Here is a 26,560-nt window from a genome sequence, read left to right as displayed (position 1 = left end):
ATTGAAATGAATATTGTAGAAAATAGAGCAAAAATATAAAATAAAAATCAAGTATTTTAGAATTTGATTTCCTATATTTTGGTTCATCAACTATTTTAATAGATGCCTTTTTTCTGCTATATGTGTTATGTCAAATATCTCTGCACAAAACTGATCAGGATTTTGGATTTGACTAATATGTTTTTTAATCTACAACATCAGGATGCCACCTTCTAACAGAAATCGGTTCCTTAACAAGAACCTGCAAGCCTGACAGTTTTAGAAACTAGACGTCAGATTTCAAGGCAGGTGTTGTGTCAGGAAACAGTAACCTAATCTTCTCATCCTGTTGCCAGTGTGATCGCAGACACCTAGGAAACAAATAGATGGATGGATAGGTATGAGATGTGCATAAGCCACTTGTGATCATATCAGATTAAAACCCATGTCTTTACCATGAACCAGTAACTACATTTACTACAAGTACTATATTAAACAGCTTGTATAACAGTGTACATTTGCTGTCCCCACAAAATAATACATCACACAGCCATTAATGTCTAAACAAAAAACAAAAGGGAGTAAACCCCTAAGTGGGCCCAAAGTGTCAATATTTTGTGTGGCCACCATTATTTTCCAGCGCTGCCTTAACCCTCTTGGGCATGGAGTTCACCAGAGCTTCACAGGTTGCCACTGGAGACCTCTTCCACTCCCCCATGACTACATCATGGAGCTGGTGGATGTTAGAGACATAGGGTGGTGATGGTGTAATGGATAAGACACATGCCTTTGGTGTGAGAGACCCAGGTTCAATTCCCCACAGTGACCCATCTACCATTGTGTCCCTGAGCAAGACACTTAACCCCTAGTTGCTCCAGAGGCGTGTGACCTCTGACATGTATACCTTTGGATAAAAGCATCAGCTAAATGTAGAGACCTTGTGCTCCTCCACCTCTGTTTTAGGATGCCCCACAGATGGTCTATAGGGTTTTAGGTCTGTAGACATGCTTGGCCAGTCCAGCACCTTTAGCCTCAGCTTCTTTAGCAAGGCAGTGGTTGTCTTGGAGGTGTGTTTGGGGTCGTTATCAGTACATGTTGGCATTCATGGTTCCCTCAATGAACTGTAGCTCCCCAGTGCCGGCAGCACTTATGCTGCACCAGACCAGACCAATTTGATGCCTTGACACCTTCACCCACTGCACTTATACGTCTGTTTCCCAAAGACAACCTCTGGATAAGCACGTGCACTGAACTTCTATGGTCGACCATGGCGAGGCCTGTTCTGAGTGGAACCTGTCCTGTTGAACCGCTGTATAGTCTTGGCCACCATGCTGAGGCTCAGTTTCAGGGTCTTGGCAATCTTCTCTTAGCCTTGGCCATCTTTATGTAGAGCTTGGGCCCAGTTTGGACATTTTCGCTAAGGGGTGTTCCCACTTTTGTTGCCAGCGGTTTAGACATTAATGGATGTGTGATGTGATATTTTGAGGGGACAGCAAATTTGCACTGTTTTACAAGCTGTAAATTCACTACTTTACATTGTAGCAAAGTGTCATTTTTTCAGTGTTTTTTCAGTGTAAAAGATATAATCAAATATTCACAAATATTTGAGGGGTGTACTCACATTTGTGAGATACTGTAGAAAAATATAACATTCAACATGGTGGATTCTGTAAAAATTAATGATTTTACTTTTGATACTTAAAATGTACTTTGCTTCTGTACTTTTACTCAAGAAAAATTTTGAATGCAGTATTTCCACACTGTGTTTTTACACTGTGCGAAACAATATCAATATCAGTGCTGGTGTTTCTGCAGCAGCTTTAGCATTGTCACAATAGACACCATCATGGAAACACAATTAAATTCACTGAAAAGCCCACAGCCCAATGTGGAAAAGGCCTGTGAGCACATTCATGAACAGAAAAGGCAGGAATGTTTGATCAGATTGGTTCTGCATTGTTTTTACTTCAACTGGAAATATAAATTAACTTCTTTCACACAATCTAAAAACACATTTACATGTACATTTACTTGATAATCACATGATGCATGGTCATTTACACAGGTTGAGTCCAGTCTTAGCTACTGCTTATGATTAGTCAATACCTTCAACCAGCCTCTACTCAGTCAGTAGCTGCTCACTGTACCCAATCTCCCAAAAAAAAAAAGGCATCATCATCATAGGCATAGACATTATTACCAAATGGGCTGCTGAATACCAACCAATATGAGCTTCTGCTGCCATCCTGTGGTCAAATAATATACTACAGAAGAATCTGTTACAGTAGATTTTTTTTTCCTGGGAACAGACACTGTACTCACATCTCAGCATATAGGATACACAGTGGACTTTTATATTAACTGGAATGTGACGGTATATCTGATTAAAGATCGGCGCTTCTGACCGCTGATGAGCGTTGCAGACATAGGGCTGTTATTTTGAACACACTGAGGTTCAGGGAGGCAACACCACTATTGGAACTCCTCAAAACCAACGTGGTACCATTATATTGTTAACAGGCTTATTTTAAAAGTGTGATCACTTATTTTAAACATGTGGCTGACATGTAAAGTCACTGGTGTAGAAACAACTGGAACATTTACAAACACTTACACAGTCGATTTGTCCATTATTGAAGATTACCACACAAGAATCTCGCTGGTTTGTGTTCAAATGGTCATCATTTCTTTCCTCTATGTTTTGAGATACATCCGTCACAATTATAACCGTAGGCTATATCATGTTCTTCAAACACAATAGTCTCTAAATAATTATTTTGTGATCATAACAAAACATAATTACATCCAATACCTCTGTGGCCTTCAATAAGTACTGTATGTCCTCTGACAGCCAAAGAAAAGATGAAAAGAATATGTGCGCCAAAGGCTTCAGGTGGATTTAGAGGACCTTGCAATGCACTACACTGAAACTATTTATTCTATATATGGTCAGCTGTTTTCTTTTCCATGGCTGTGACAATAATGATGTCATGATTTGGTGTAACTTTATTTTTAGGAAATATTTTGGTAGGGATTAAATCTAGGTCCTAGTCTAAATTGTCCTTTTAAACCCAAATGAATAAAAACCTTTCCCAGACAAGTGTAAGATTAATCTTAGATTTAACACTAAACCAATTTCTTTTAATTAAACCTCTAATGTGACCAAGCTGGTTTAACTTCAGAGTAAAGTTGTGTTGCAGATTAAACACAATTTAGACTAACTCAGTGAAGCCCAACAAACTCAAGTACAGCACTTGTTGACATCAGCAACTGACTAACTTATTTTAGTGAAATCAGTTTCCGAAACTTTTTTCACATGGTGGAGGAAACTGCAGTGGTGATAATTTCACTGAGCCCACATATGCAGTGTTGTTACACAGAAGAAAGTGTATACCCCCTTCTTTCTATGTACAAATCACTTTTGGGGGGTTTAGTATTGTTTTCTTTGATTGTGATCTTCTATGTGCTATCATTATTTTTCTTTGTTGAGGTGGAAGAAGTATTCAGAACCTTTCAAAAAAAAGTAGAAAAAATTCAAATTCAAAATCAAATTTGGACATAGGTGAATTTCACTGGATAGGAGAAATGCAGTAAAAAGTACAATTTCTGACTCTGAGATGTAGTGGAATAGAAGTATAAGGTTGCATAAAATGGCATTAGTTATTTTATGGCATCTGACATCCTAATCACCCTGTTTTGCACTGATGTACTGTAGAAAAATAGCATAGCTCACTGTCACTTATAGGGCCTCTGTGTTTCTCAGGATAGCAGGTAGGATGGGAAAACATGGGTAAACTGCATGTGCTTGGTATTTTATTTCTGTGGGCTTTAACTGTTATCATATATTCATCTAGCCAAACATTGTTTTCTGGTGCTTTGTGTGCATTAGGGTCTCCCTGGTGACTGCTGGGGTTTGGGTGTTGTGGTTGCATGAGTTGCAGACTGCCTTTGCGGGCTACAAGTAACAATGTGTGGTGAATCACTTACTGACAGTGCTCAAAGACACTCTGCTCTGGATACCCTTAGACTATAGTGGTGGGTTAGAAAGTGAAAGCTAGTCGGCCAAACAGTAATGCATGCATTTTAAATGCACAAACCGAAGATGATCTTACAACGTTTGTGCTTCACTTGAAATTTGATATGCTTTTTTTAAAGAATCAGAGTAGAAACTTTTATGTTAAAAAATCCTGGCTAAATCATTTATAGAGAAATCATCATTTTGGGGTGAAGTCTTGGCTCAGAAGAAGATGATTACCTTAATGACTGCTATGGACTAACCATGGAAAGAAGGCAAAAGTAAACGGCATTACTGTAGTGAAGGATTTTGAACTTTTTAGAAAAACTTGCGTGCTACTATAGCTAACATCAAAACAGCAGCATGTCTTGGCGAAATAGAAAGTAAGCTGAAAGTCGGCATGTCATTTACCGTTACCAGACAAATGACAAATCATGGCTGGAATGGTTGAAATAGTGTGGCTTGGCCCGAGCCACTTTGTTTGTTTCCTAAGGCTCTGTACAAAAACCGGATTTTCTTTTAAGCGCACACAGAGTGGACAGCTAGCAGATTGTGAGGAGATATTCACTGAATTTGACAAAAAAAAGAAATATATCGGGATTAGAATTGCATTCCACACCTTTAAGTAAAATTGTGAATGCAGGACGTTTACTTGTAGCATAGTATTTCTACACCCTGGTATTGCTACTTTTACTTAAGTAAAAGATATGATTAAAACCTTTTATTTTTCTGGCAGGAGAAGAAATTGTGAAGCATTGTGGTGAATGCAAATTCAACCTGACAGTCAAGAAAACTTGATGTCGTCTTTAAATGAGAACTAAACTTTAGAGCTCATGGGGGCTATGTCATCAAATCTGCTTTTTAACATCTGAGAAATATTTATCTCTCTGAGCTACAGAGAAACTGATGCTCATGTTTATATCCAGCAGACCACACTATTACAATGCTCTATCAAGTTTACCCAATTGATTCATTACAATTGATTCAGAATTTTGCTGCCAGAAGGAGCAGAAGGAGAGAACACATTACACCTATTTTTATAATCCTTACATTTGTTGCTTGTCAGTTTAAATTTTTATTTTAGTTGTCTTTAAAGCACTTTGTTGTCTTGTACCAGCCTACTTCTGTCTGACATGCTTGCAATGTATAAACAAGGACTCTGGCACAAGCCTTTTAGGTGTTCTAAAGTTCACAATAAAAACTTCTGGTGAGGCAGCTTTAAGTGTAGCTCTCAGCCCTTTTACAAGTCTGCCTGAGGATGTGAGAGCAGCTGAAAGTGTTGATATCTTTCAAAGTAACCTTAAAACCCATCTCTTTATTAGAATGTTTTATGGCTATTATTTATTTTATTTAATCATGTATTTTATTAGTTTGATTATTACAATTTCATTATTTTATTTTATTTCTTGTGTGCATTAGTCTCAAATTCTTTTACTGTTTACATTTGTACTCTTGACTTGTCAGTCATCTGTATAACACTTTGAATTGCACTTACCTGTACAAAAGGAGCTATACAAATAAAATTTGAGCGATATAATCATTTTAAATGAAGTGAAGCCAAGTGACTTGTTAACACAAAGGAAATGGGAATATTTAACATCTACCCTTATTATGAAAAGAGAGAGAGGGGAAAAAAAGTTCTGAGGCACGAGAATGACTGGAAGAGCCATAGCAACACATTTATGTGTTTTTTGTGAGCTCATTTGAGGATGCTAGAATCCAAATGTGTGAAATGTTTGGTTGATTTGGTTTCCCTGAACAACTTGTGAGCTACAATGGCCTTCAGTTTACTACCCATGAATTTGGGAGGACCCTTAAAGTGGGTTGAGTGAAATATATTCATTCTGCTCCACTAATGGATTAATAGACATATGTGCAGAGCATGAAACTGCCCCAGAACACTTCACAAGAACAAGATGCTCTTCATCTTTCCCATGTCTAGAAATGTTTTACATGCAGCTATGTATATAAAAATATATTAAAGTTGCTGCAATTGGCCCACACAAACAATGACACTGATCCAGTACTATCAGTATTTGTTTGTGCATCACTATCAAACAGGCAGCCATACACCACCTTAAAGATGGGCCACAATAGTTTATTCTACATAAATACAATCGGAGCATTTTATTAAAGCGTGTACAGCCGCTACGTCCATTCATTTCTCTGTCTATTAGTGTCCCAATTCAACAGGCAGTACCTGCTGACCAGGAGTCAAAGTTATGAAAGAAGCCATCATTTTGACCCCTGGCTAAGGCTGGGCGATATAGCCAAAAATGTTGTCACCCTAAAAAAATTTCATATATTGATAATTATGGAGATAAATGTCAAAGCATTATGTCTTTCAAGTTTAAAGTGAAAATTGAAGAAACCAGATGGTTAATTGCTCACTTAACAAATCTGAGGTAGAACATTCAAAATTATTATGATGAAATCTTACAAATATGCGTGAGAAAATTAAGTAAAATCTTTTTCTCAACAAAATAAATATCTTAATAGAAAAAAATAATTTGTTGGTGATTCAAATGAATTACATCAAACATTCATTGAACATTTGTTGAACATTTGTTATATTGTTATTGAGAAAAATTCCATTGCGATAATTAATCCTATCATAAATGTTTTATTGCCCAGCCCTATCCCAAAATGTAGTAGGCCTAAATGTTTTGCAACTGACTGAGGTAGTATTTAAGTGCAATAAGGAAATACATTTTTATTGATTTTCCAAAATGCAATCCAGACCTTTTGCAGTGATAAGTGTTATAAACTGCTCAAATATTTTAATCAAAGCTGTAGATGTAACTTTTTTTGTTGCTGTGGTAAATAATCAGCCCCTAAATAGTTTGAATGGTTGAACACTTTTTTGATGATTTAAAATTGGGCTAGTAAGCTTGTATGTTCCTTGAACCTCTCGTGACTGGAGGATTCAGAGAAATAAAATCTATTGCTGTGTGTGGTGGTAAACTGCCATAACAGATGGAATAAAGAGTGTTTTGGGAAAGCAACAAAGTTTATGTTAAGAATGCTTGTGTTAAATTCCAATACATTTGAGTTAGAGTTGTAAAGCAGAAAAGCTGCCCTAATCTTTTCTCACTAAAATTAAAGTGTACTTATTTCTTATATTGCACTGACATGTTGTTTTTGATTTGCTTTTGAATTGTAAGTATGGCCAACAAATTTTAACCTTTTGGCCTAAGTTTCCTTCTTTCAATAACTGTGGCAATAGGTAGGCTATTTTTGTTTTTAGCCTTGATCGAACTCTAAACCTAAAGCTTGAAGCCTGTAAGGTTTACAAATTTGTACAGTCAGGTGCCCATATGTAGGCCTACACTGAAACAGGTTTGTCTTGCTATAAGCTACTCATTCCTCTTGTTCATACTGGCCATTAAGACATGCATTACTAAAGTGATTTCAACATAAGGTGTGGGGTACAAAATCCACAGTCCTCTCTGCAACAATATAGTTTATATTTATTACAAATTTCCCTGTGTTTGTTACTATTCTTCCACTGCAACTCAACAGTGAAACATAAAGAGGGGATTTTATACTACAAATACTGAAAAGTAGCCTAGACTATAAGAGGAAATAGGCTACAGGTGTTTTACATAAAAAGTATATTTAGTATATTGAACTTAATCTGAATAGATAAAACATTATAATTATAAATAGAAACCTTATTTTTGCTTTCTGGCCAAATGATTTGGGTGGGGGCTTCTGACCTGGTGCAGTAGACCTAGGCCTATTTCTAAAACCCTTATAATCATGGCAATGGCTCTATCAGTAAATTAGTTTTGGCTAAGTCATTCTTCCAATCACCAAACCTAAAAAAATAAATAAGAAAAGTGAGTGAATGAGAGGTGAAAACTTATCAAGTAGGCTACCTTCAACAAAGTCCAGCTGCCCTTGATTTAACCCTCCTTGGAGACCTGGATGACTGCAAATCTTAACAGACAAAATAGGAAAACAAACAGAGAGAAGTAAGGTATCACAGAGTAACAATCACAAAAGGCTTTAAATTGTAGTATTAAATTGTAAATATAAACATAGCATTCATTTCTGCCGCATTATAGTAACAGGCCAAACACGGTTAAAAAGACAGACAGGGACACCACAGATTTATATGTGTCCTGTAAGTCTGGCCAGTTAGATTTTATTCGTCATTGGTCCATCCGGGTACTTTATTTTTTGATTGACAGTTGCCATGGCAACAAGCAAGAGCATCGCCATTTTGTCAGGAGGGTTTTTTTCCCAGCTCAGTCTTTTCAAATGTTCTCCCTTCCCGCCGGAATAATGCTGTCAGTGGATATATATTTGACGTTTTTGGATATCGAAATGCGTCTAGTGGATCGGATTAAGAAGATCAAGAGACCAACGTTTTAACATAATTGAAATAATTAGGCGGCGCCGCACTAACTCAGTTGTCCGTGTCTCTGGTCCACCGGGCCGGTTCACTGCGCAGGTTTGGACCGCGCGCCATTTTGTGAAAATTGACACAAAATTCCTAACCAAAATTACCAGAGGACACGGTTTCTGTTTCATGTTTAAAAACCTCTGGATTTAACTATATTGTTGTATTTATCGACGTGACCGACGCTGAATTTGCAAAGACAACGTAAAATCTGAATTTGGCATAACGTTTATTTAGCGGTAGCTAGAATTGTTAGCTTGAGGCTAGCCAGAGAAGCTACAGCTAGCTAGGGCAGGTAGCTAATGTTAGCTGCGTTCATTTTGTGAACTAGCTAGCCAGTTCGCTAAGGTTAGCTAGTAAGTTATGCGTGCTAGTTAACGTTAGCATGTTGCTAGTCATCAGCTGATAGTAACGTTAGTCAAAGTTGCTTCGTTCGCCGATGTTCGTCAAAGCGTGGGATATGAAGAGCGTATTAAATCTGGCTGGCGAATAATATTAGAGTTTGCCGATCAGTGGACGGGGATTGAATTCAACGTTAACATTACTCGCTAACCGTGCAGGGAGGGGAGAATCTCAAGCTGGATAAGTTTCCTCATCATACAGGTTATTGGACTTTAAATGAAGATCGTGCCATCAGAGGTGAGCAATTATAAAATGTTATCTTTGACATTAGCCTTCGCTTAACGCTTTCGCAGATGTCTATTATTACGTGAATGGTTAACGTTAACAGTGATGGACGCGACAGTGAAGTTAAGAATGGTAGCTTATGGTATGGCGGCTAGCTAACATTCTGTGGCGGTGCAGAGTCCGCTGAAGCCAGCGCTAACATTTTCTTTCAGTCAGTAGGTCAACGGACTCATTTTAACGTCAGACGAGAACAGTTTTTCAACTTGTTGTGAGCTAGCGGGTGCAACGGATTGTGTGGGCTTAGAAGGGGAGTCATGCTGGCACGGTGTTAACGTTACAGCTAACGTTAAACCTGCGATATTAGACAGTGTCATTGTACGATTTAAGCAAATGTTGCCGTGTTAGCTAACAGTCTCGTTTGATTTACTGTCAATGCAATGTCTAACTGTATTCATATTTAAAGGTGTAGTTTGAGTTATACAGTTCTAACTACATAACGGAAGCTCACCTAGCTAAACTGGCTAACGCCTGGTAGCTAATTCAGCTAACCTGGCTAATGGTTAACGTTGACTTGTTGACCAACCAGCTGAATGGGCCCCACAACCCGCTGGCTGAACACAGCGTCACTAGCTAACGTTAACGTCGGATTGGTGAGATATATGCTTGCTTGTCCCGCAGTTTTCAGGGTAACGTTAACGACAACGTTAGCTAGTTAGACTGCTAACGGTAACGTGAGCCTGAATGCGTTTGCCATTTATACGATGAATTGGAGACATACACGGACGATATGTAGCAAGAAAGGACGCATTATAACACTGAATATGCTTTCTAAATTCCAACCATGACGAGATCTACCCCATCATCTGTAAGTACAGAGATACTTGGGCACCGTCTTTATACACGGGCATTAGGTTTTTAATTGTTTTGGATGGGTTACATTTGATTCAGCTTCGGCATGGATCTAATCAGTTGGGCGTAAGAAGATGACACACAGGCTTGTTACAGAGGTCTTTTGCTATCACTTAAGAGATGATATGGCTACTAATAGCAAGCTAGCTGTCGTTATATTTACACCTAAATAGGCCCGTTGATGCCGTGATGAGTTCAGCCAGGAAAGGAACTGTTCATATGTCGGTACTGAAAATGAAGATTAATCAAACGTTTAGGTAAGAGTAAAGAGCTACAAGTGCGCTTGCAAAATAGCTTTATGGTCAAATACAGCTTGAATTTTCCTAGTGGTGTTAGTGGTTTTTCAAATGTCAAATTCACCCTATAGTTATGTTAGTCTCATGCCAGTTATTGTGTTTGTAATATGGGCTCAAACCAAACTTTTTCAGCTCTTTGTCAATTTGCATAATCTTGTACAGTAATTTCAGTTGGGCTACCTATTTTAAAAAGTATATATCTTTAAATCCACTATAATTTAAAGGATATATTGATCATGGAATGTTGAGAGGAGATTGAATGCTTTTAAGTCCACAGCAATATTAATCCTGATTTGTTTAGTTAGTTTTAAGTAGTCTGTGCCTCTGAGTGAACTATTTATCTTTTAACAGTTTCAGAAGAGCTTCAGATCTTTTTATATTTTTAAAATGTCATTGCCTGGGCATTAATTGCTCTTGACTGTTGATTCACAAGTAGTTTACCTTTTTTGAATATCTTATTTACAAATTCTACCAAAGTTCATACATTTACCCCAAGCACTTTTTTTTATTAAGTTTTGGGGTGTCCTCTGTTCTTCAGGGGCCCTCTGTCCTTCCTTCTAAACAAAAGTTAAACCACTGTGAAGTTAAATCCCTACCAAAGATGCACAATGATAATGATCTGTTTTTATTCTTTGTAGTGGGTTGTGGTTTGCTGCTGGACTCTCCTCCCAGGATGATATGAAATTTTACAGGAGATGATGCATCCAGGTTAGCTGCTATATATTAAGCCTTTACCCTTTGGTGTAAAGTGGCACACCTAAGACCTTCTTCTCTTTCTTAAGTGGGGAAAAGTCATGTAATGTTAAACCATTATTAAGATCTGTCAATACAGTTTTTAAATTTCTAGTTTAACCTTTTGTTTGACAGAGCTCAAAGTGGTTAAAAGTTGTTGGATATAATTGTTTCATGTCTGTGCTGAACAAGCAGGAAAATAGACAGTAGTTGTCATGACAAATCAGTCTTATCATCTTTTAATATGTGTATTAAAAGACTCAAACACAAATTCTGGGATGTAGGCCTTATTTAGCAATATTTTAGCATAGGTCCATCCTTGCAACATAATTTAAAAAAAATTAAAAATAGATTTATTATATTTAGATATATTATGTTATATTATATTACATAATTTAAAATATCTGCGTTTCTTAAAATACAGCCCTTGTCTGTTATCTTACAGTTCCTCTTATTTCTGTCAGTGGATGTGTATTTTTTCCTTTTCCAAAGCTGGGTCAGCTTTCTAATGCTCTCAGATGGAGTGCAGGTTTTGGGCTGTGCAGCTATTTTGCTGTCAGGCTCTTGTGTTGAAAGCAGCGTCTAAGTGTGCCAAAGTTCAATTTTATTTCTTGTTTATTTCTTGTTTTCTCATTGGAAAATGGGAGCAGCTCTGCCCTGGCAACAAAAGTAGGCTATTTGCATACTGCGTTGTGATTGGTCTGTGCATTGATGGGCTTGCCAAATCACGCTGTATCTCTGTGGTGATAGGCTATGCTAATTAGGTGCTGTTGCTGGGATTCTGAATAGTGGTTACTGTGTAGCACTGGTGAATTGTGTTGTCTGGTGAGAGATGCTGATAGCTGAACATGCTATTTGATAATTTTTTGATTCCTTCTGGCTTAAAATGAAGGATGATGCACTGTACAGTGTGGAGATGCTTTATTTTCACCCCTTTTCACTGTTAAACCTGCTGTTTTGCTCCTTTTTCTTCACAAAGGTTGATATGTTATTGCTATAATGTATTTTGTGGTTATCCTTTGATGTATTTTTTGGACTTTACATGTTTTAACAAAAGACACTGTATTAATCTGACATTTATCTTAACAATGAATTAATCCTTTTTAATGTTCTCAACATTTTATGATAATTTTTGTTTATGTTAAAGTGTGAGCTTGATCATTTCAACATACATGTTAATATTACAAATGCATAACTTGCATTTTGCATATATTTTTCTTTCCTAAAAGGTAAATTTAGACATTTTTGTGTTAAGGAAATTCTTGCTTGTAAGATTAAGCAGCAGAAAATGCCTATTTAAATTAAATCTGTACAATAAGCAGCAAATATCTTTTATCTGCTTTATTTTTGGGCCACAAATTTCTTTTATGAAAAGGAATTGCAGCTGTACATCAAGATTAGTACCCTTCCCCTCCTTTTGTTTTTTGTGTTGTTGAATTAAGGTGATAGGCAACTCATAGCAGTGTTAATTTCTTCCAGGAGGAGAGACTTCAGCATGCAAACCTTCGTCCGTCCGGCTTGCGCCCTCTTTTTCTTTACACACTGCTGGTCTTCAGATGGCTGCTCCAATGCCCCATACGCACCAGCAGTACAGTGACCGCCACCAGCCAAGCACTGACCAATCTGTTACGGTCTTACCGTACAGCGACCAGACACCACAGCTCACTGCCAATCAGGTACACCTAACCCCCTACCCAACCCCATCTCTTGGATTTCTTTTGGTTTTAATGTCTAGTGTTGCAGAATTGAAATGTTTAATATGATATGAAAGACTACTTCCCTTTTTGCTGCTGTCACCAGGCAGAGTAGCTGCTTGTCAGATGTTCTTTCAGGCTAGCCATTTAATATTGTGCCAAGTTCATTGTACTCAATTTAATGAATGGCCTCTAAGGTTTAGCATTAGTAATTTTAGATCTGCTGTGTCACTTGTTACAAAAGTACTGCGCATATTGTTTGTTCATGAAATGTTCCCTTTGATACTTTAGAGGCACATGCCCCAGTGCTTTCGCGACCCAACTTCAGCTCCCCTGAGGAAGCTCTCCATTGACCTTATCAAAACATACAAACACATCAATGAGGTTAGTTTTGTTTTTCATTAAATGCATCCATATAATTGGTTTGTTACACTATAAATATTAGTAAAACATTTAAAAGAGCATCTAAAATGTCTTCAGGTATGATTATGTGAATTGTTTAACTGTTAATTTGTAGGTGTATTATGCAAAAAAGAAGCGACGGCACCAACAGGGTCAGGGTGAAGACTCCAGTCACAAAAAAGAGAGGAAAGTCTTTAATGATGGCTATGACGATGATAACTATGACTACATCGTCAAGAATGGAGAGAAGTGGATGGACCGCTATGAGATTGATTCCTTGATAGGAAAAGGATCATTTGGACAGGTGCTTAATTAAAAATCACACACACTCACTTGATTTGTGACAGAGAAAATTGTCTTGAATTTAACAAACAAATGATGGTTTAATTTTGCTCTGTATAAAATAAAAATATTTGATACCACTCAGTGATGATGGATCATATGCAGTTAACCTTTTGAAGTGTTTATTATCAAACAAATGGCTCTGATTTAATTTTGGGGAACATTAATTTTTGCTGTTGTTGCCATCTTTTAGGTTGTGAAGGCATATGACCGTGCTGAGCAGGAATGGGTTGCCATTAAGATCATCAAGAACAAGAAAGCTTTCCTCAATCAAGCCCAGATTGAAGTGCGCCTCCTAGAGCTCATGAACAAACATGATACCGAGATGAAATACTACATTGGTAATTCATTCTTGAAATTTCCTTCTGACTTGGCAAGACACATAAAACAAATGAAAAGGATTTTCCTTGTATTTGACTAACATGGGTACAATTTGGTTTTCTGCAGTTCACTTAAAGCGTCACTTCATGTTCCGGAACCACCTCTGCCTCGTGTTTGAGATGCTTTCATATAACCTGTATGACCTACTCCGAAACACCAACTTCCGTGGCGTCTCACTCAACCTCACCCGGAAGTTTGCCCAGCAGCTATGCACGGCGCTGCTCTTCCTGGCCACCCCTGAGCTCAGCATCATCCACTGTGACCTGAAGCCTGAGAACATCCTCCTCTGTAACCCCAAGAGGAGTGCCATCAAAATAGTGGACTTTGGCAGCTCATGCCAACTGGGACAAAGGGTATCTAGCGGCAGTTTTCCTTATCAGCAATAAAAAGAATGTTTGTGATACGTGTTGCTTCTAAACATTAGGTGTAATGAATTCAGAGTTTACAGGCAAAAAGGCAAGTCTGATTGTCTGTGCTTTCTTTTTGTAGATATACCAATACATCCAGAGTCGTTTCTACCGTTCCCCAGAGGTGCTGCTGGGAATGCCCTATGACCTGGCCATTGACATGTGGTCCTTGGGTTGCATCTTGGTAGAGATGCACACTGGAGAACCTCTCTTCAGCGGAGCCAATGAGGTATAATGAACTGAAGTACTACTGATTTGTTCTGTGTCGTGTTTAGTAATATAACTGAGAATAGCAATGGTTTCGTTAACATCAATAGTTTACAACTTTTCACCTGACGTCTAGCTTTCCAATAATGTCATGCAGCCCTGAAAGATTAAGAAGTGGGGTTCACAAACCTAAAATATATTACCATTATCAACAATTACTTGTCAAGCCTTGAAATGGTTGTTTCCAGTAATTGTGGCCACTTGCCTGAGCCTACATGTTTTTACAGTTAAGTCATCTTAGGTTGAGTAAGTTGCAGATATACAATGTAAATGTTACAGTAACTTGATTAATAACTTTCCCCCAGGTGGACCAGATGAACAAAATAGTCGAGGTTCTTGGTATCCCGCCTAATCACATAATGGACCTAGCACCAAAAGCCAGGAAGTTCTTTGAGAAGCTTTCGGATGGTACATGGAGTGTTAAGAAGACCAAAGATGGCAAAAGGGTGAGCTCAGTTTTTTGCAGTTGCAGTTAAACTCTAACAAAAAAATTTGTTTTGTGATTATTGGTAAAAGGTAGATTGCAGGAGGTTGCACAGAAGTCACAGCTGAGTAAATCTCTTAATCTTTGTGTACTTCGCCTTAAACAGTATAAGCCTCCAGCCTCGCGGAAGCTCCACTCCATCCTGGGTGTGGAGACAGGGGGTCCAGGTGGCCGCCGTGCGGGGGAGTCTGGCCATGCTGTTGCTGACTACTTGAAGTTCAAGGACCTGATCCTCCGGATGTTGGACTATGACCCTAAGAGCCGCATCCAGCCCTACTATGCCCTGCAGCACAGCTTCTTCAAGAAGACTGCGGATGAGGGGACCAATACAAGCAGCAGCGTGTCTACAAGCCCCGCATTAGAGCAGTCCCAGTCTTCAGGAACCACCTCCAGCACCTCCTCTAGTTCAGGTAACTGCCAGCTGAAAACTCTGTTCTACTGTCCTACAGTTAAAACAGTGAAACATGATTTGTGAGAAAGGCATCAAATCAACAGGTATCTGTTCAGTAAGGGGTATGGTTTTGTGAAGCCAGAAAGAACAACATTAAAACTATTCAAATCCATTTCGTTGTGGAACTTTCAGACATGTCTTAAATGTGTTGTGTGCTTTTATTAACATTAGCTAATGCAATTGTAGCATTTGACATTTTATTAAAATTTAATTGAAAGTTGTTGAGGCTGCACTTGTGACACTTTTGTTTAACCCTTAGGAGGATCATCTGGGACAAGTACCAGTGGCAGAGCAAGATCAGACCCTACCCATCACCACTTGCACAGTGGAGGACACTTCGGCACGGCCATGCCTGCCATCGATGGTGACAGCCTCTGCCCACAGGTCAGTAAGTCACCCCGGAATGACCTGAAACTTGATCTGATGGTCAGTGTTAATGTGGTGGTGGTAAATTAAAACGCCCCCGTTATTTTCCACTGTCTGCAGAAGAAATCTAAAAGAAATTGATTTTTGACTAATAAACAAATCCCTTTCTCAAAAAATAAAAATTCAAAAACTATTGTCTAAAAGTCTGAGTGTCACATTCTGGAAAGCAACATTAACAAAACTGTCATGCTTCCTAAATGGAGAATTATGTCAAGTTTAAAGGGGCCACGTTATGCTTTCAGGGTTTCTTCCTTTCCTTTAGTGTGCCTAAAGTCCCTGCTGTATGGAGTTACTGTCTCACAGAAAACACTGCTATTGACCTGCATCAAACAGCTTGGCCTTTTCTTCCGTTACGCGTCTATGTCACTACATAACACATTCTAACACATTTGCATAATGCCTGCCATGGTTACTGTAGTTACAGCAGCGTTTCCAGCCGACCAGGAAGCCTCAGGAATTTGGCTATTTTAAGCTAAAACAGCGTTTCATACCGAAGGTGAATAGAGGTACTGCAGCAATGTACAGTATGAGGAAAAACAAGTTTTCTAGATATGAGCATAATATGGCCTCTTTTAAACTTTATTTAAGTGTACTGAATTAAGTATCTTAGTGTTATATGGTGAACAACAGAAACTTTAATCTTCTTGCCCATCATAACATTTAAGCAATGCTTATTAATGCTCCTAAAAAAATGGTGCAGCTGTATTCCACAACTGACGCTTTTTGTTTGACATTGACAGGCAAGACAGCCTTACCCACCCCCACTGGTGTGGGGCGGTGGTGTTGGACCAGAGTCAGTCACTGGAGAAACCCACCCAGTCCAGGAGACCACCTTCCATGTTCCCCCTCAGCACCCTAAGGCCCTGCATCCCCACTCACATACTCATCACCACCACGGGCCGATGATGGCTACACGCCCACGCCCACGCCACTACACCTCCCCGACACACAGCTCCTCGACACAGGACTCCATGGAGGTGGTTCATGGCCACCTGTCCATGACCTCCCTGTCTTCCTCTGCCTCCTCTTCCTCTACATCATCCTCTTCCACTGGGAACCATGGCAACCAGGCCTACCAGCTCCGCCATTTGCCCGCTGGAGCCCTTGACTTTGGTCAGAATGGTGGGCTGAGCATGGGGCTAGGTGCCTTCTCGAACCCACGGCAGGAGACTGGCATGGCAGCGCACCCTGCATTCTCCATGGGCACGAACACAGGGCCTGCCCACTACCTAGCGGAAGGCCACCTGGGCATGAGGCAGGGCATGGACCGGGAGGAGTCTCCAATGACTGGAGTGTGTGTGCAGCAGAGTTCTATGGCCAGCTCGTGACTGCACTGACATTTGGCTGTGTGTTCCCCCTGTGCGTCATTTTTAAGGTGGTGTTTTTTACTACAAGGTGTGTTGAGAACAAAAGCTGCTCACGTCAGAAGGGAGATATCACTGAACCGCTACTACAGAGAAAAACCTTTGTTAAAAAGTATATATGTAATTTTCATCCATTTTTCTTTTGCAATCATTAGGCACAAAATAATACTGCAGAATAACCATAGTGAGATTGAGTCATCCATCTTACCATTTCACCAGTTTCATGTAACCACCAAGTAATCACCATATGGTATTATGTGGCAAAATCTTCTAAGGAGCATTTCAGAGTGAAGTTTCAAGCTGTTTAGCAGGTAGCTGTTGGTGATGAAATGCTTGGCGTCCTCTTTCGGTTCAAACCGTGGACTGCCTGACATTACTGTTCCACCGGTTCTTAATTATTTTGCCCTTTATTTTTTTTAAAACGGAAATTTCTCGTAAAAAGCTGCTTGTAAATCCTGTAGCTTGACAATGAGGGGAAGTGTTTGCGGTGATATTTCTTGTTGTTGGTCGGTATTGTGTAACTCTGTTAAAGGGGAGCACATAGCAGTGGAATCCCTATAGCGTGTGCTGGCCGGGTGGAGAGGAGACCCTGCAGGTGGATCCTGACACCAACTGGGTCAAAGGAGGGGGAAGCACCACCCCTCAGGCCTAGAGGCCCCCGTAGTCCTACAAGCTGCAACCGGGCCCGGCACAGATGAGAGCAGCGATGGGCACGGGAGACGAGAGGATCCAGCCCAGTGAAAGGAAGACAGTCAGTGGCTGGTTCTAGATAACCCTTTGGCCTTATGACTCATGGACTTGGAATGGGATGGAGCTGGACATTATCATTTGAATTAAGATGGCTTTTCTCTATTTTTCTCTCTAGACAGCCCTTAATTCTTTACGGAAATTAAAACAACTTAGAAAAGGTAAATAAGAATGGTAATTTGAGGCCTTTCTCGACAAAGATTTCTTCTTCAGCAGGGCCCCACATAACAGGGTCTTATTGTACACAACAACCTCCTAAACATTACTTCCTTGAAAATCTTATTCACTGGTTAAGGATTTTGCAGTGGAAAGAACTATCTATTCCAGAGTCTACCCTTTTATGTTTTGTTATTTTCCCCCCCTTGCATGTAGTTCCTCATCAGAACCACCTGCACAAGTCTCTCCATCCAAAACATGGAAACTGAAGAAAAAAATGAGTTAAGTGACTGCCTTTTTTCTCCTCAAATTATGCTGTGAATTTTACAAGAATTTATTTTCCCTTTGGATATGTTTTTATACCAAAGCAGTTGTTTTATAGCATATAGGTGTCTGTAACCAATAATGTAGCAGTTCACCATTTTGACGCAAAGTTTATCAAGATCTTATTTTAACGTCAATACAAACAGCTGCAATATATTACTTTAGCAAAACTGGAGACCGTTGTTGAGACCGTTGGCTATTGTGTATTCTGGCCAGATTTGTTTGCAACGTTTTACCAAAACTGTTTCCATATTAATTGGTAGATTATTTTGGGAGTCTTTTAAAAACTTTGGTATGTTAGAGAATTTGGTAGTTACTCTGCAGGCTCCGGAGTAGCAAGATAGAAGCTGATGGTTTAAAAAAAGAGAAAAAAAAGGAGACTAATGCGTTCTTTTTCTGTGTCGTCGTTTTTCTTTTGCCCCCATCATACTATTTCAAAGGGTTTTGCTGCCTTTCATACATCATTTGGTCAACTTGGCAAGTTTCTGCCGTGAAGCAAGACTTTGTGTCATTGTCTTGGCAGGGTAAGGATAATTGTGGCAAATCAGTTTGTCTTGAATGGTATTTTTCTGATATGGTAGGGCAGATTCCTCCCCCCCCCCTCCCCCCCCATGATTGTTGTCCTATTCAAAGGGAAAGGGTGTCCGTCAGCCCACAATCACATGCTTTTGCCCAGGCAGACATGCATGTCCTCAAAACATTAGTCAATAACCAGATTTTTTTTTCTATCAGGGATTTTGAAGTGCTTTCTTTCTTCTGTTGCTCATTTTACCAGCTTTGAAATTAGACAAAGACCTGCCCACAGCCACCTTTCAAATTAAGGGCAGGCCACAGGTCATGCTGTTACCATTTTAAAGGAGAAACCATCATAAGAAATCATGCTTGGTATTTCCACAAACACAAATGTAAAGCTACCTATATTGAGATTGGGGTTTTATCTGGATGTCAAGGTTAATTGCAAATTTGCAATCATTTTTCATACCCCGCAGAATTTGAGACATTTAAAAATTGCCAGTGGTTTTATTACTGGCACTCATACTGGTACTAAACATTCCAAAAATAAAGACTGAAAAAGAAAAAAAATTGACTGCAGTGACTCGTAAGTGTGCGCCTATTTCAGATCATGCTGATTGACCTCTTATTTAGAGCAGTTGTCATGAAATGCAGCCCCTTTTTAATAGTTGAAATAGAATTTATGTATATATTTATATTTTTTTAATAAAGGAAGTATAGAACTCACTACCTTGCTCCTGCTGGTATGTTGATTATGTTTGTCAATTTGGTGACCATTCAGTGGGCAGGAACTCCTGTTTTCTTAGTGGCAAAACCTTGCCTTTTGGCAAAGGTACTTGACTACATCAGGACAACACTATGAGGTAGGGTTTGAATCAAACAGGGAAAGCTAGATCTTCAAACCTTAATAATTTTCACAGGGTATATTGTAAGTGCATGTACATCACAAACCTTACTTTTTGGTTATATGAGAAGCACATGGTTGGAAAAAAAAAAAAAAAAAGGTTCCATCTTTCATAAGCCTGTTAAGTTTGTGGGTTATACACAAACACATATACTTGTTGACATATCTGAACACCCAACAGAAGTTGAAGTCCTCTTATTTAATTTGGAATTATCCTTTTCATTTTTGAGTTCACATTTTTTCACTTTTTTTGTACATGCAACATGCACTATAGAATTGAACAGCATGGGGGAAAGGATAAGTTCGTGTATCCACAGATTGTAAGATCTAGTCAAGACTTTGCTGTGTTTATGACAATGCCCTTTGTATTATATTAAGACAGTCTTATGTATGATATATAAAAAGAAGTTAATTGAATTGCTTTGTGTGTCTTTATTGTTCTGTGACAACGCCATCAACAGATCTTTATGAAGAAGTGTTCAGTCGTCACCCCTAACAATCATACATAATCCAAAAAAATACATTTTCACGCAGTACGGTTGGCATAGTTTCGTGCCTAAAGTACATTAATGTGTAGAAGAGAAATGAATGGAAACAGAAAGTCCAAGTCGTGTTGTAGCGTTTTATAAAACAAGAGACAGCTCCACTTAACGTTCTGGCTCGTTGGTCTAGGGGTATGATTCTCGCTTCGGGTGCGAGAGGTCCCGGGTTCAAATCCCGGACGAGCCCTGCAATTTTAGTTGCGGGACAACGGTGGGCGCTTACTTGAAGGATTACAGTCATAACTTGTATAAGATTATGTAATATCTAAAGGGATGTTGAAAGCTATCGTCACCCACGACCTACCTTTACTTTCATGTTTCTGTTGTGTCTCTAGGTGAGGTCTTCCTCCGTGTGTTTAATCTTGCTCCGTGTGAACTGCTGAGGCCAAAGATGAGGTTAGTGTCCCCACCTTCGTGCTATGATTTTCGGTCCTAAACCTTTGATCATACCGATGTGTGCTGACACAAACAAAAACTTGGGCTCGTCCGGGATTTGAACCCGGGACCTCTCGCACCCTAAGCGAGAATCATACCCCTAGACCAACGAGCCGTGAGATCGCCTAGCCTTATCAGCTATTTTAACTACTTACGCTGATATTCATCCACATTGGTATATTGTGATATTTACTTATACTTATTCATTTTAAAAAATATGCATTCTCTCTAAGAATTTACTGGAACACAGTGAAGTTGCTAGCTAATATTAACTGGACAGAATGAGTAAGATAAACTGAACAACATAGCTAACGCGTTAACGTTACCGATTAACACTAATACGTTTATATTCTAGAAAAGCTAGCTATCTCTTTTCACGACATCTGGTCACTTAATGGCCTACAACAAAAGCGGGGCACGGCAACTGCCGTACATCAACCACCTTGATAAAATGACAATCGAACTGCTCGTCCTACCGAATAGCTAAGTTAGCTAGCTCCTGTCTTGTATTTGTCGGTGGATGGCAGCAGCACACCTTGAAGAGCTGCTGTCACTACATTCAAGGACGAAGAAGAACGTTTCGTTTGCTCTCTTTTAATTGGTCAATAGAATGGCTCGGTGTAGCACAACTGACCAATAGTTATACACCCAAGTGTGGGTACGTCAAATCAGGAGTGTTGTGGGTGGGACATCGTCCTGCAAAATTATCTACTCCTAAATTCAACCGTTGAGAGTGTGTCGTGAGTCCACTCTGCACTCTTTGATAGTTGTGGATGGAACCGCCTATCGGACAGTATTTGAGATCATATAAGTTACCTGTCAATGTTAGAAAAAAATGTTAGAAGTCCACGCGAGTGCCTAAACTACAGCGCTTAAGTCAGCAGATGACAATAGTCTGCAAGGTTAGCTAAGCTAACTACCTAGCCTGAAGCATGCCGAATTTTTGCGCGGCCCCGAACTGTACACGGAAGAGCACTCAGTCAGATTTGGCATTTTTTCGATTTCCACGGGACCCAGAGAGGTAAGGCATTGTATATATCGTTACTCGCGTTGGCGAACTTCAGTATTCATGTAACTAACGTTAAACTATGACAAATACATAATAACATTTGTTCAGTTAACGTTAGCCATTAACCTGAAGCATTAACGTTACTTCGTATAAAACGCAATATGATGCTCCTGTTTTCTCTGTGCTTATGAGCCCGTGTGTGTTTTAATGTTTTCTGTTATGCCATCAACCTGCGAGGGACTGCAAATGAACATTAGTCTGTATGACTAAATCTGGTACATTTACACATTGGACTTAAGTCCTCATGTTGATTAACTTAATGTGCACTGTCCGTTTTAAATAAACAAACAAACAATATGTTATATGATGATTTTATGATTCAGACCCTTGAGTAGGCTACAACATGCAAACTAACCTATATCCTATATACACACTGCAGCTATAAAACACCACGGCCTCTTTCATATCTGAAATTTCTACATAAATCAAGGGGAAAAAATTATTTCTACACATTCTTAGCTGTGGTAAGAGCTGTTTTCACCACATTGGTGAGTAGCTTTTGTTGTGTTGTATAACGGTAGTGAGCCAATAATGTCAACACCACACTCAAAAAGTATGCATGTTGTCACTTTTATACATGTCACCTGTCTCATTTCAACGTACTACGTTTACAAAAGACACATAACTACTGTCTCAGTGCATTACTATTCGTCAAATGTCACATACATTTGGTTTGTGGTCTGTTTTAGATGCCGAATCTGGGTAGAGAACTGCCGCCGGGCAGATCTAGAGGCAAAAACATCAGACCAGTTGAACAAGCACTACAGATTATGTGCCAAACACTTCGACCCAGCTATGGTGTGCAAAACAGTGAGTATCACACACAATTCTAGCCAACAGCCAGGCAGCATGTTTTCACTTATTTCCAAAAAATGGCTTATTTATAGTTTATTGCTTTTCAGAGCCCCTACAGGACTGTACTGAAGGATACAGCCATTCCAACTATATTTGATCTGACAAGCCATCTAAGAAATCCCCATACCAGACATCGCAAGCGGATTAAAGAACTTGTAAGAAACATTTTGTTAGGTCACCTTTCAGGATTGTTTTAAATGCACCTCTTAAGCTTAATAGCTTGACCAACCGTTGTTTGATTTTTGTAAATTAACTTTATTTTTTGATTTTAGACTGAAGAAGATATAAGGAAGATTAAAGAAAGGAGATGTAAGTAAAAAGGAAACTTATTTGTAGTCATAAATGTAAAGTAATTGCATGTTCATTTTCATCCATTTACTTAAAATGATCACTGTTCCTTTCTTGTCTGTCTTCTCTCTCCCAAGTGGCATCTTCTATTGAACAGCTTGTTTCCAAAAAAGATTCCACAGTCGAGGATAGCACAAGCGCCAATGAGGATGAACCTCAACTGTCCACAGAGGAGAAGGAGTTTCGTGAATACCTGAGGTCCTTGTTTGAGGTTGTGGTCATGTTAGGAAAACAGAGTATCCCATTAGTGGCTGACAAAGCATCTGAAGCTGAGCACCTGTCCAGCAACTTCCAGGCTCTTGTGCATTACCGCATGAACAATGGAGATGAAGCTCTGAAGAAGCGGTTTGAGGCGACAGCTGTGAACACAGAATACCTCTCCACAACCCAGCAGAGCCAGCTCTTGGATGTCTGTGAGAACACAGTGAGAGAGGAGATGTTAATGGAGGTGAGAGAGAGTCGCTTCTTCTCCCTAGTGACAGGTGACCTTGTTGACTTTGCCAACGAGAAACACCTGCCTCTGTTTTTACGCTTTGTGAATCAGCAGAACGTCCTTCGAGAGGAGTTCTTGGACTTTATGCTGTTTGATGGTGATGAGTCTGCACTGGTAGAGAGGATGGAGGCCCAGCTGACTGAACGGTGGGGGCTTAGCATGGAGGACTGCCGTGGTCAGGCCCACAAGGCCACTGGGACTTCCACCACCAAGATGAAAGCTGTGGCAGTATTACTGATGGAGAAGTATCCCCTGGCATTGCACATGCCTTGCTCTCATATGCCCCTGAACATCCACCTGGCCAACAGCCTGCCTTTTCCCAATGTCCAGGTAGTCATGGAGACTCTGAGGAGGATTGGCGCTTTCTTTAGAAGCCAGTTTACTCAGAATGAACTGGAGAAAGCTATTTCTACTCACTACCAGAAAAATGAAGAGAAAGGAACCACACTGAAACAGGCATGTGGCTCGGGATGGACGGAGCAGCACAACGTCTTTGATGTGCTGCTTGATTTGTTGCCGCTCCTGCTACTGTGCATGGACAGCATTCGGGACAATGACGACGGAAAGTTTGCTGACGCTGCCACAGCGGATGCGTATTCAATTGCAGAAACCATCGCAGACTTTGAGATCATTGTCACCATTGTCATCTTAAAGAATGTTCTCACGTTCACCAGAGCCTTCGGGAGGAATCTGCAAGGGGAAACACTCGATGTGTTTTTCGCTGCCAACAGTCTAACTGCTGTCCTGCATTCACTAAATGAGGTCAATGATAACATTGATGTCTACCATGAATTCTGGTATGAGGAGGCGGTAAGTGTGGCCACTGTAATGGAGATTCCAGTGAAGGTCCCAAGGCTGTTTCTTAGGAAACAGCGTGCAGCTGACGTGGGAGAAATCCAAGCAGAGGCGTATTTTAAGGAGTACGTGACTGTCCCTGTTATCCATGGCATCATGCAAGAGGTGGAGGACATGTTCTCTGAGACCAACCTCAAAGCTCTCAAGTGCCTGTCACTGGTCCCAGCCGTCATGGGCCAAATGAAGTTCAACACCACTGAGGAGAACTATGCTGATGTTTACCGCGACGACCTCCCCAACCCAGACACACTTCCTGCGGAGCTTCACTGCTGGAGAATCAAGTGGAAGCACAGGGGCAAAGAGGTGCGCCTGCCCACCACCATCCATGAAACCCTTCAGCTGCCAGATGTCAAGTTCTTTCCCAACGTGAACTCCTTCCTGAAGGTGCTTTCCACCCTGCCAGTGCTGAAATTAGAGGACAACAGAAGTGACACAGCGAGTGAACGGCTGCAGGCTTATCTCAGCAACATGCCTGTTAAGCAGTGGAACAAGAGTCTTGCAATGCTTAACATTAACACTCACGTCAAACATGACTTGGATGTCATGGTAGACAAATATTGCAGACTCTATCCAGAAGATGATCCCGAGGCAGAGTCTGAGGAAGTGGCTGAGGAAGATGCGATGAAATGATGACACAGATCCTGAGCTTATTTAGCTGTTTGAATGGGACAAAACTGAATGAAATAGACATGCTGTCAGTCATAAACACATCCTCTTTTTGGTCGCTCTTTTATATTTTTGTACACTTTGATATAAGTACTAATCATTTTCATGTACATGTAAAGAGTTAATAGATGCCATTTGTACTCAGTCCCTGAGCTTTCCAGGAAAAATTATTGTATTTAGTGAAAGTAATGTTGTATTTAAATGCAGCGCAGCTTAATCTTGAATTGTAAATAAGTAAGCAAATTTGGCAGGACGAAAACATAAAAATAAATTGTGAGCAAAGATAGCAACACCACAAAGTGTCCAGAAATGTAAGGCGCTATCAAAGACGTCACCTGTAAATATTTGAAGTTCTGTCAGGCTGTTTTATTTATTAGACTAGCCTTTTCTCTTACAGTGCCGTGACCTTATGGAAAGTATTTTTATCTTTCCCCTTCCCTTCGTTTATTTTATTTGTCAAGTTCGGTAGATGTGTTTTCCTGCACACATGAAATAAACTGCTCATTTACTGTTGGCGTTCCTTTAGTGTGAGCTTTCAGCTCAAACCCCATGATGAAGGCGAGCAGCCCTGTTGATTCCCTTCCGCTGACTGTGAGGCAGGAAGAGCACAAGAGGGAGCAGTTACACCAATATCAGCAGTATCCCTTTATTCAGGCTCAATGGGAAGCATTTTTTATAAATAGGTGTATACTGCTAGTGTGACATGTTGGATACTTAAAAAGGCCAGTGTGTTGAAAGTTCACCTCTTTAAAGAGTAAAGTCTGATTTGGATTAGCACTTGATCAAATAAGGCATTGAACAGGAGGACAATACCATTCTGAGATGCAACGAAAATACACGTTCGGGTCACTGTCTTGTAGGAAAAACAACTGGGACATAACTCTGGATGTAGCAGTAATTGTATGTTGTGATAATTATTTATGGAAAGATGATTCTTTTTTTTTTGCTGCATTATTCATTAACTTGTAAGATTTTTACCTGAACTTTCACAATCTGTTTTCAGTTTGGTTGAATAAAATCCTTTGTATATCATTAAGGCTCTCTGAGTCAGCTTTGTGGCAAAACGTTACTTTTTATTATACTCTATATACTTTAAATTTCATGTAAGCTAATTCATTTTTGAATCCAGTTACGACCTTAAAATGAGAATGACATCGGAAACGTATACAAAGGAAACAGGACAAGTAACGCTGTTTTATTCAATTATTCTATATAATTTTTTGCAACATTTTCGGGCCATTTCCCCACTATGAATCAACAAAAGGCTGCTGGTAGGCCTACAGCCGCTGTATTGCTTGGAGTTGGCATTTTCCGACATGGCAGTGCGGGGGCTCAACGTGTCTCCTCCCTCTTTGCTGGCCAGACGGTGACGAGCTCAGGTGAGAGTTCACCGTGCAAACTCACAGTGCAGACCCCTTAAGCATCACACAAATGTGGGTGGGGTCGCTTTGATGCGCAACCAGACAGCA

The 26,560-nt window shown here is 39.9% G+C and overlaps 2 protein-coding genes, 1 long non-coding RNA gene and 2 other non-coding genes across 9 annotated transcripts; 3 read left to right on the top strand and 2 right to left on the bottom strand.

The window, feature by feature from the left end:
• Positions 1-167: 167 nt before the first annotated feature.
• Positions 168-8,092, bottom strand: LOC123985322. Its single transcript, XR_006828647.1, has 2 exons — positions 7,876-8,092; positions 168-350 (listed from the first exon to the last, which is right to left on the bottom strand). It is a non-coding gene; the product is annotated as an uncharacterized LOC123985322 (long non-coding RNA).
• Positions 8,093-8,215: 123 nt separating this feature from the next.
• dyrk1ab (dual-specificity tyrosine-(Y)-phosphorylation regulated kinase 1A, b) lies at positions 8,216-20,245 on the top strand. 4 transcript variants are annotated; one of them, XM_046072799.1, is made up of 12 exons: positions 8,216-9,041; positions 10,873-10,942; positions 12,446-12,642; positions 12,952-13,044; positions 13,178-13,366; positions 13,598-13,745; positions 13,852-14,138; positions 14,275-14,421; positions 14,765-14,905; positions 15,050-15,353; positions 15,654-15,778; positions 16,561-20,245. In XM_046072799.1, the coding sequence occupies exons 2-12, from the start codon at positions 10,930-10,932 to the stop codon at positions 17,146-17,148; spliced, it is 2,232 nt and encodes a 743-aa protein (XP_045928755.1). In that variant the 5' UTR covers positions 8,216-9,041; positions 10,873-10,929; the 3' UTR covers positions 17,149-20,245. The 4 variants fall into 4 exon arrangements, with proteins under 4 accessions (XP_045928755.1, XP_045928757.1, XP_045928756.1 ...); XM_046072800.1 differs by lacking the exon at positions 8,216-9,041 and adding an exon at positions 9,457-9,894; XM_046072801.1 differs by lacking the exon at positions 10,873-10,942.
• Positions 20,246-20,485: 240 nt separating this feature from the next.
• On the top strand, positions 20,486-20,557 carry trnap-cgg. The gene has a single exon. It is a non-coding gene; the product is annotated as a tRNA-Pro (tRNA).
• A 291-nt stretch (positions 20,558-20,848) lies between these two features.
• trnap-agg lies at positions 20,849-20,920 on the bottom strand. Its single transcript has one exon. It is a non-coding gene; the product is annotated as a tRNA-Pro (tRNA).
• Positions 20,921-21,185: 265 nt separating this feature from the next.
• thap12b (THAP domain containing 12b) lies at positions 21,186-26,123 on the top strand. Of its 2 annotated transcripts, XM_046072798.1 has the most exons (6): positions 21,186-21,826; positions 22,564-22,684; positions 22,777-22,884; positions 23,002-23,038; positions 23,155-23,525; positions 23,625-26,123. In XM_046072798.1, the coding sequence occupies exons 1-6, from the start codon at positions 21,738-21,740 to the stop codon at positions 25,053-25,055; spliced, it is 2,157 nt and encodes a 718-aa protein (XP_045928754.1). In that variant the 5' UTR covers positions 21,186-21,737; the 3' UTR covers positions 25,056-26,123. The 2 variants fall into 2 exon arrangements, with proteins under 2 accessions (XP_045928754.1, XP_045928753.1); XM_046072797.1 differs by having other exon boundaries at positions 21,190-21,826; positions 23,155-26,123.
• The last annotated feature ends 437 nt before the right edge of the window (positions 26,124-26,560 follow it).

Source organism: Micropterus dolomieu, linkage group LG17, assembly GCF_021292245.1.
Source record: "Micropterus dolomieu isolate WLL.071019.BEF.003 ecotype Adirondacks linkage group LG17, ASM2129224v1, whole genome shotgun sequence".
Taxonomy (NCBI): domain Eukaryota; kingdom Metazoa; phylum Chordata; class Actinopteri; order Centrarchiformes; family Centrarchidae; genus Micropterus; species Micropterus dolomieu.
This window is presented reverse-complemented; position numbering and strand designations above follow the sequence as displayed.

Excerpts from the sequence above, each read along its gene's own strand:
- dyrk1ab (XM_046072799.1), top strand. Across the intron at positions 14,422-14,764 it reads TCTTCAGCGGAGCCAATGAG|GTGGACCAGATGAACAAAAT; the intron begins GTATAATGAACT and ends ACTTTCCCCCAG. Across the intron at positions 15,779-16,560 it reads GTGACAGCCTCTGCCCACAG|GCAAGACAGCCTTACCCACC; the intron begins GTCAGTAAGTCA and ends TGACATTGACAG.
- thap12b (XM_046072797.1), top strand. The coding sequence starts at position 21,738 with ATGCCGAATTTTTGCGCGGCCCCGAACTGTACACGGAAGAGCACTCAG. Across the intron at positions 21,827-22,563 it reads TTTCCACGGGACCCAGAGAG|ATGCCGAATCTGGGTAGAGA; the intron begins GTAAGGCATTGT and ends GGTCTGTTTTAG. Across the intron at positions 22,685-22,776 it reads CAGCTATGGTGTGCAAAACA|AGCCCCTACAGGACTGTACT; the intron begins GTGAGTATCACA and ends ATTGCTTTTCAG.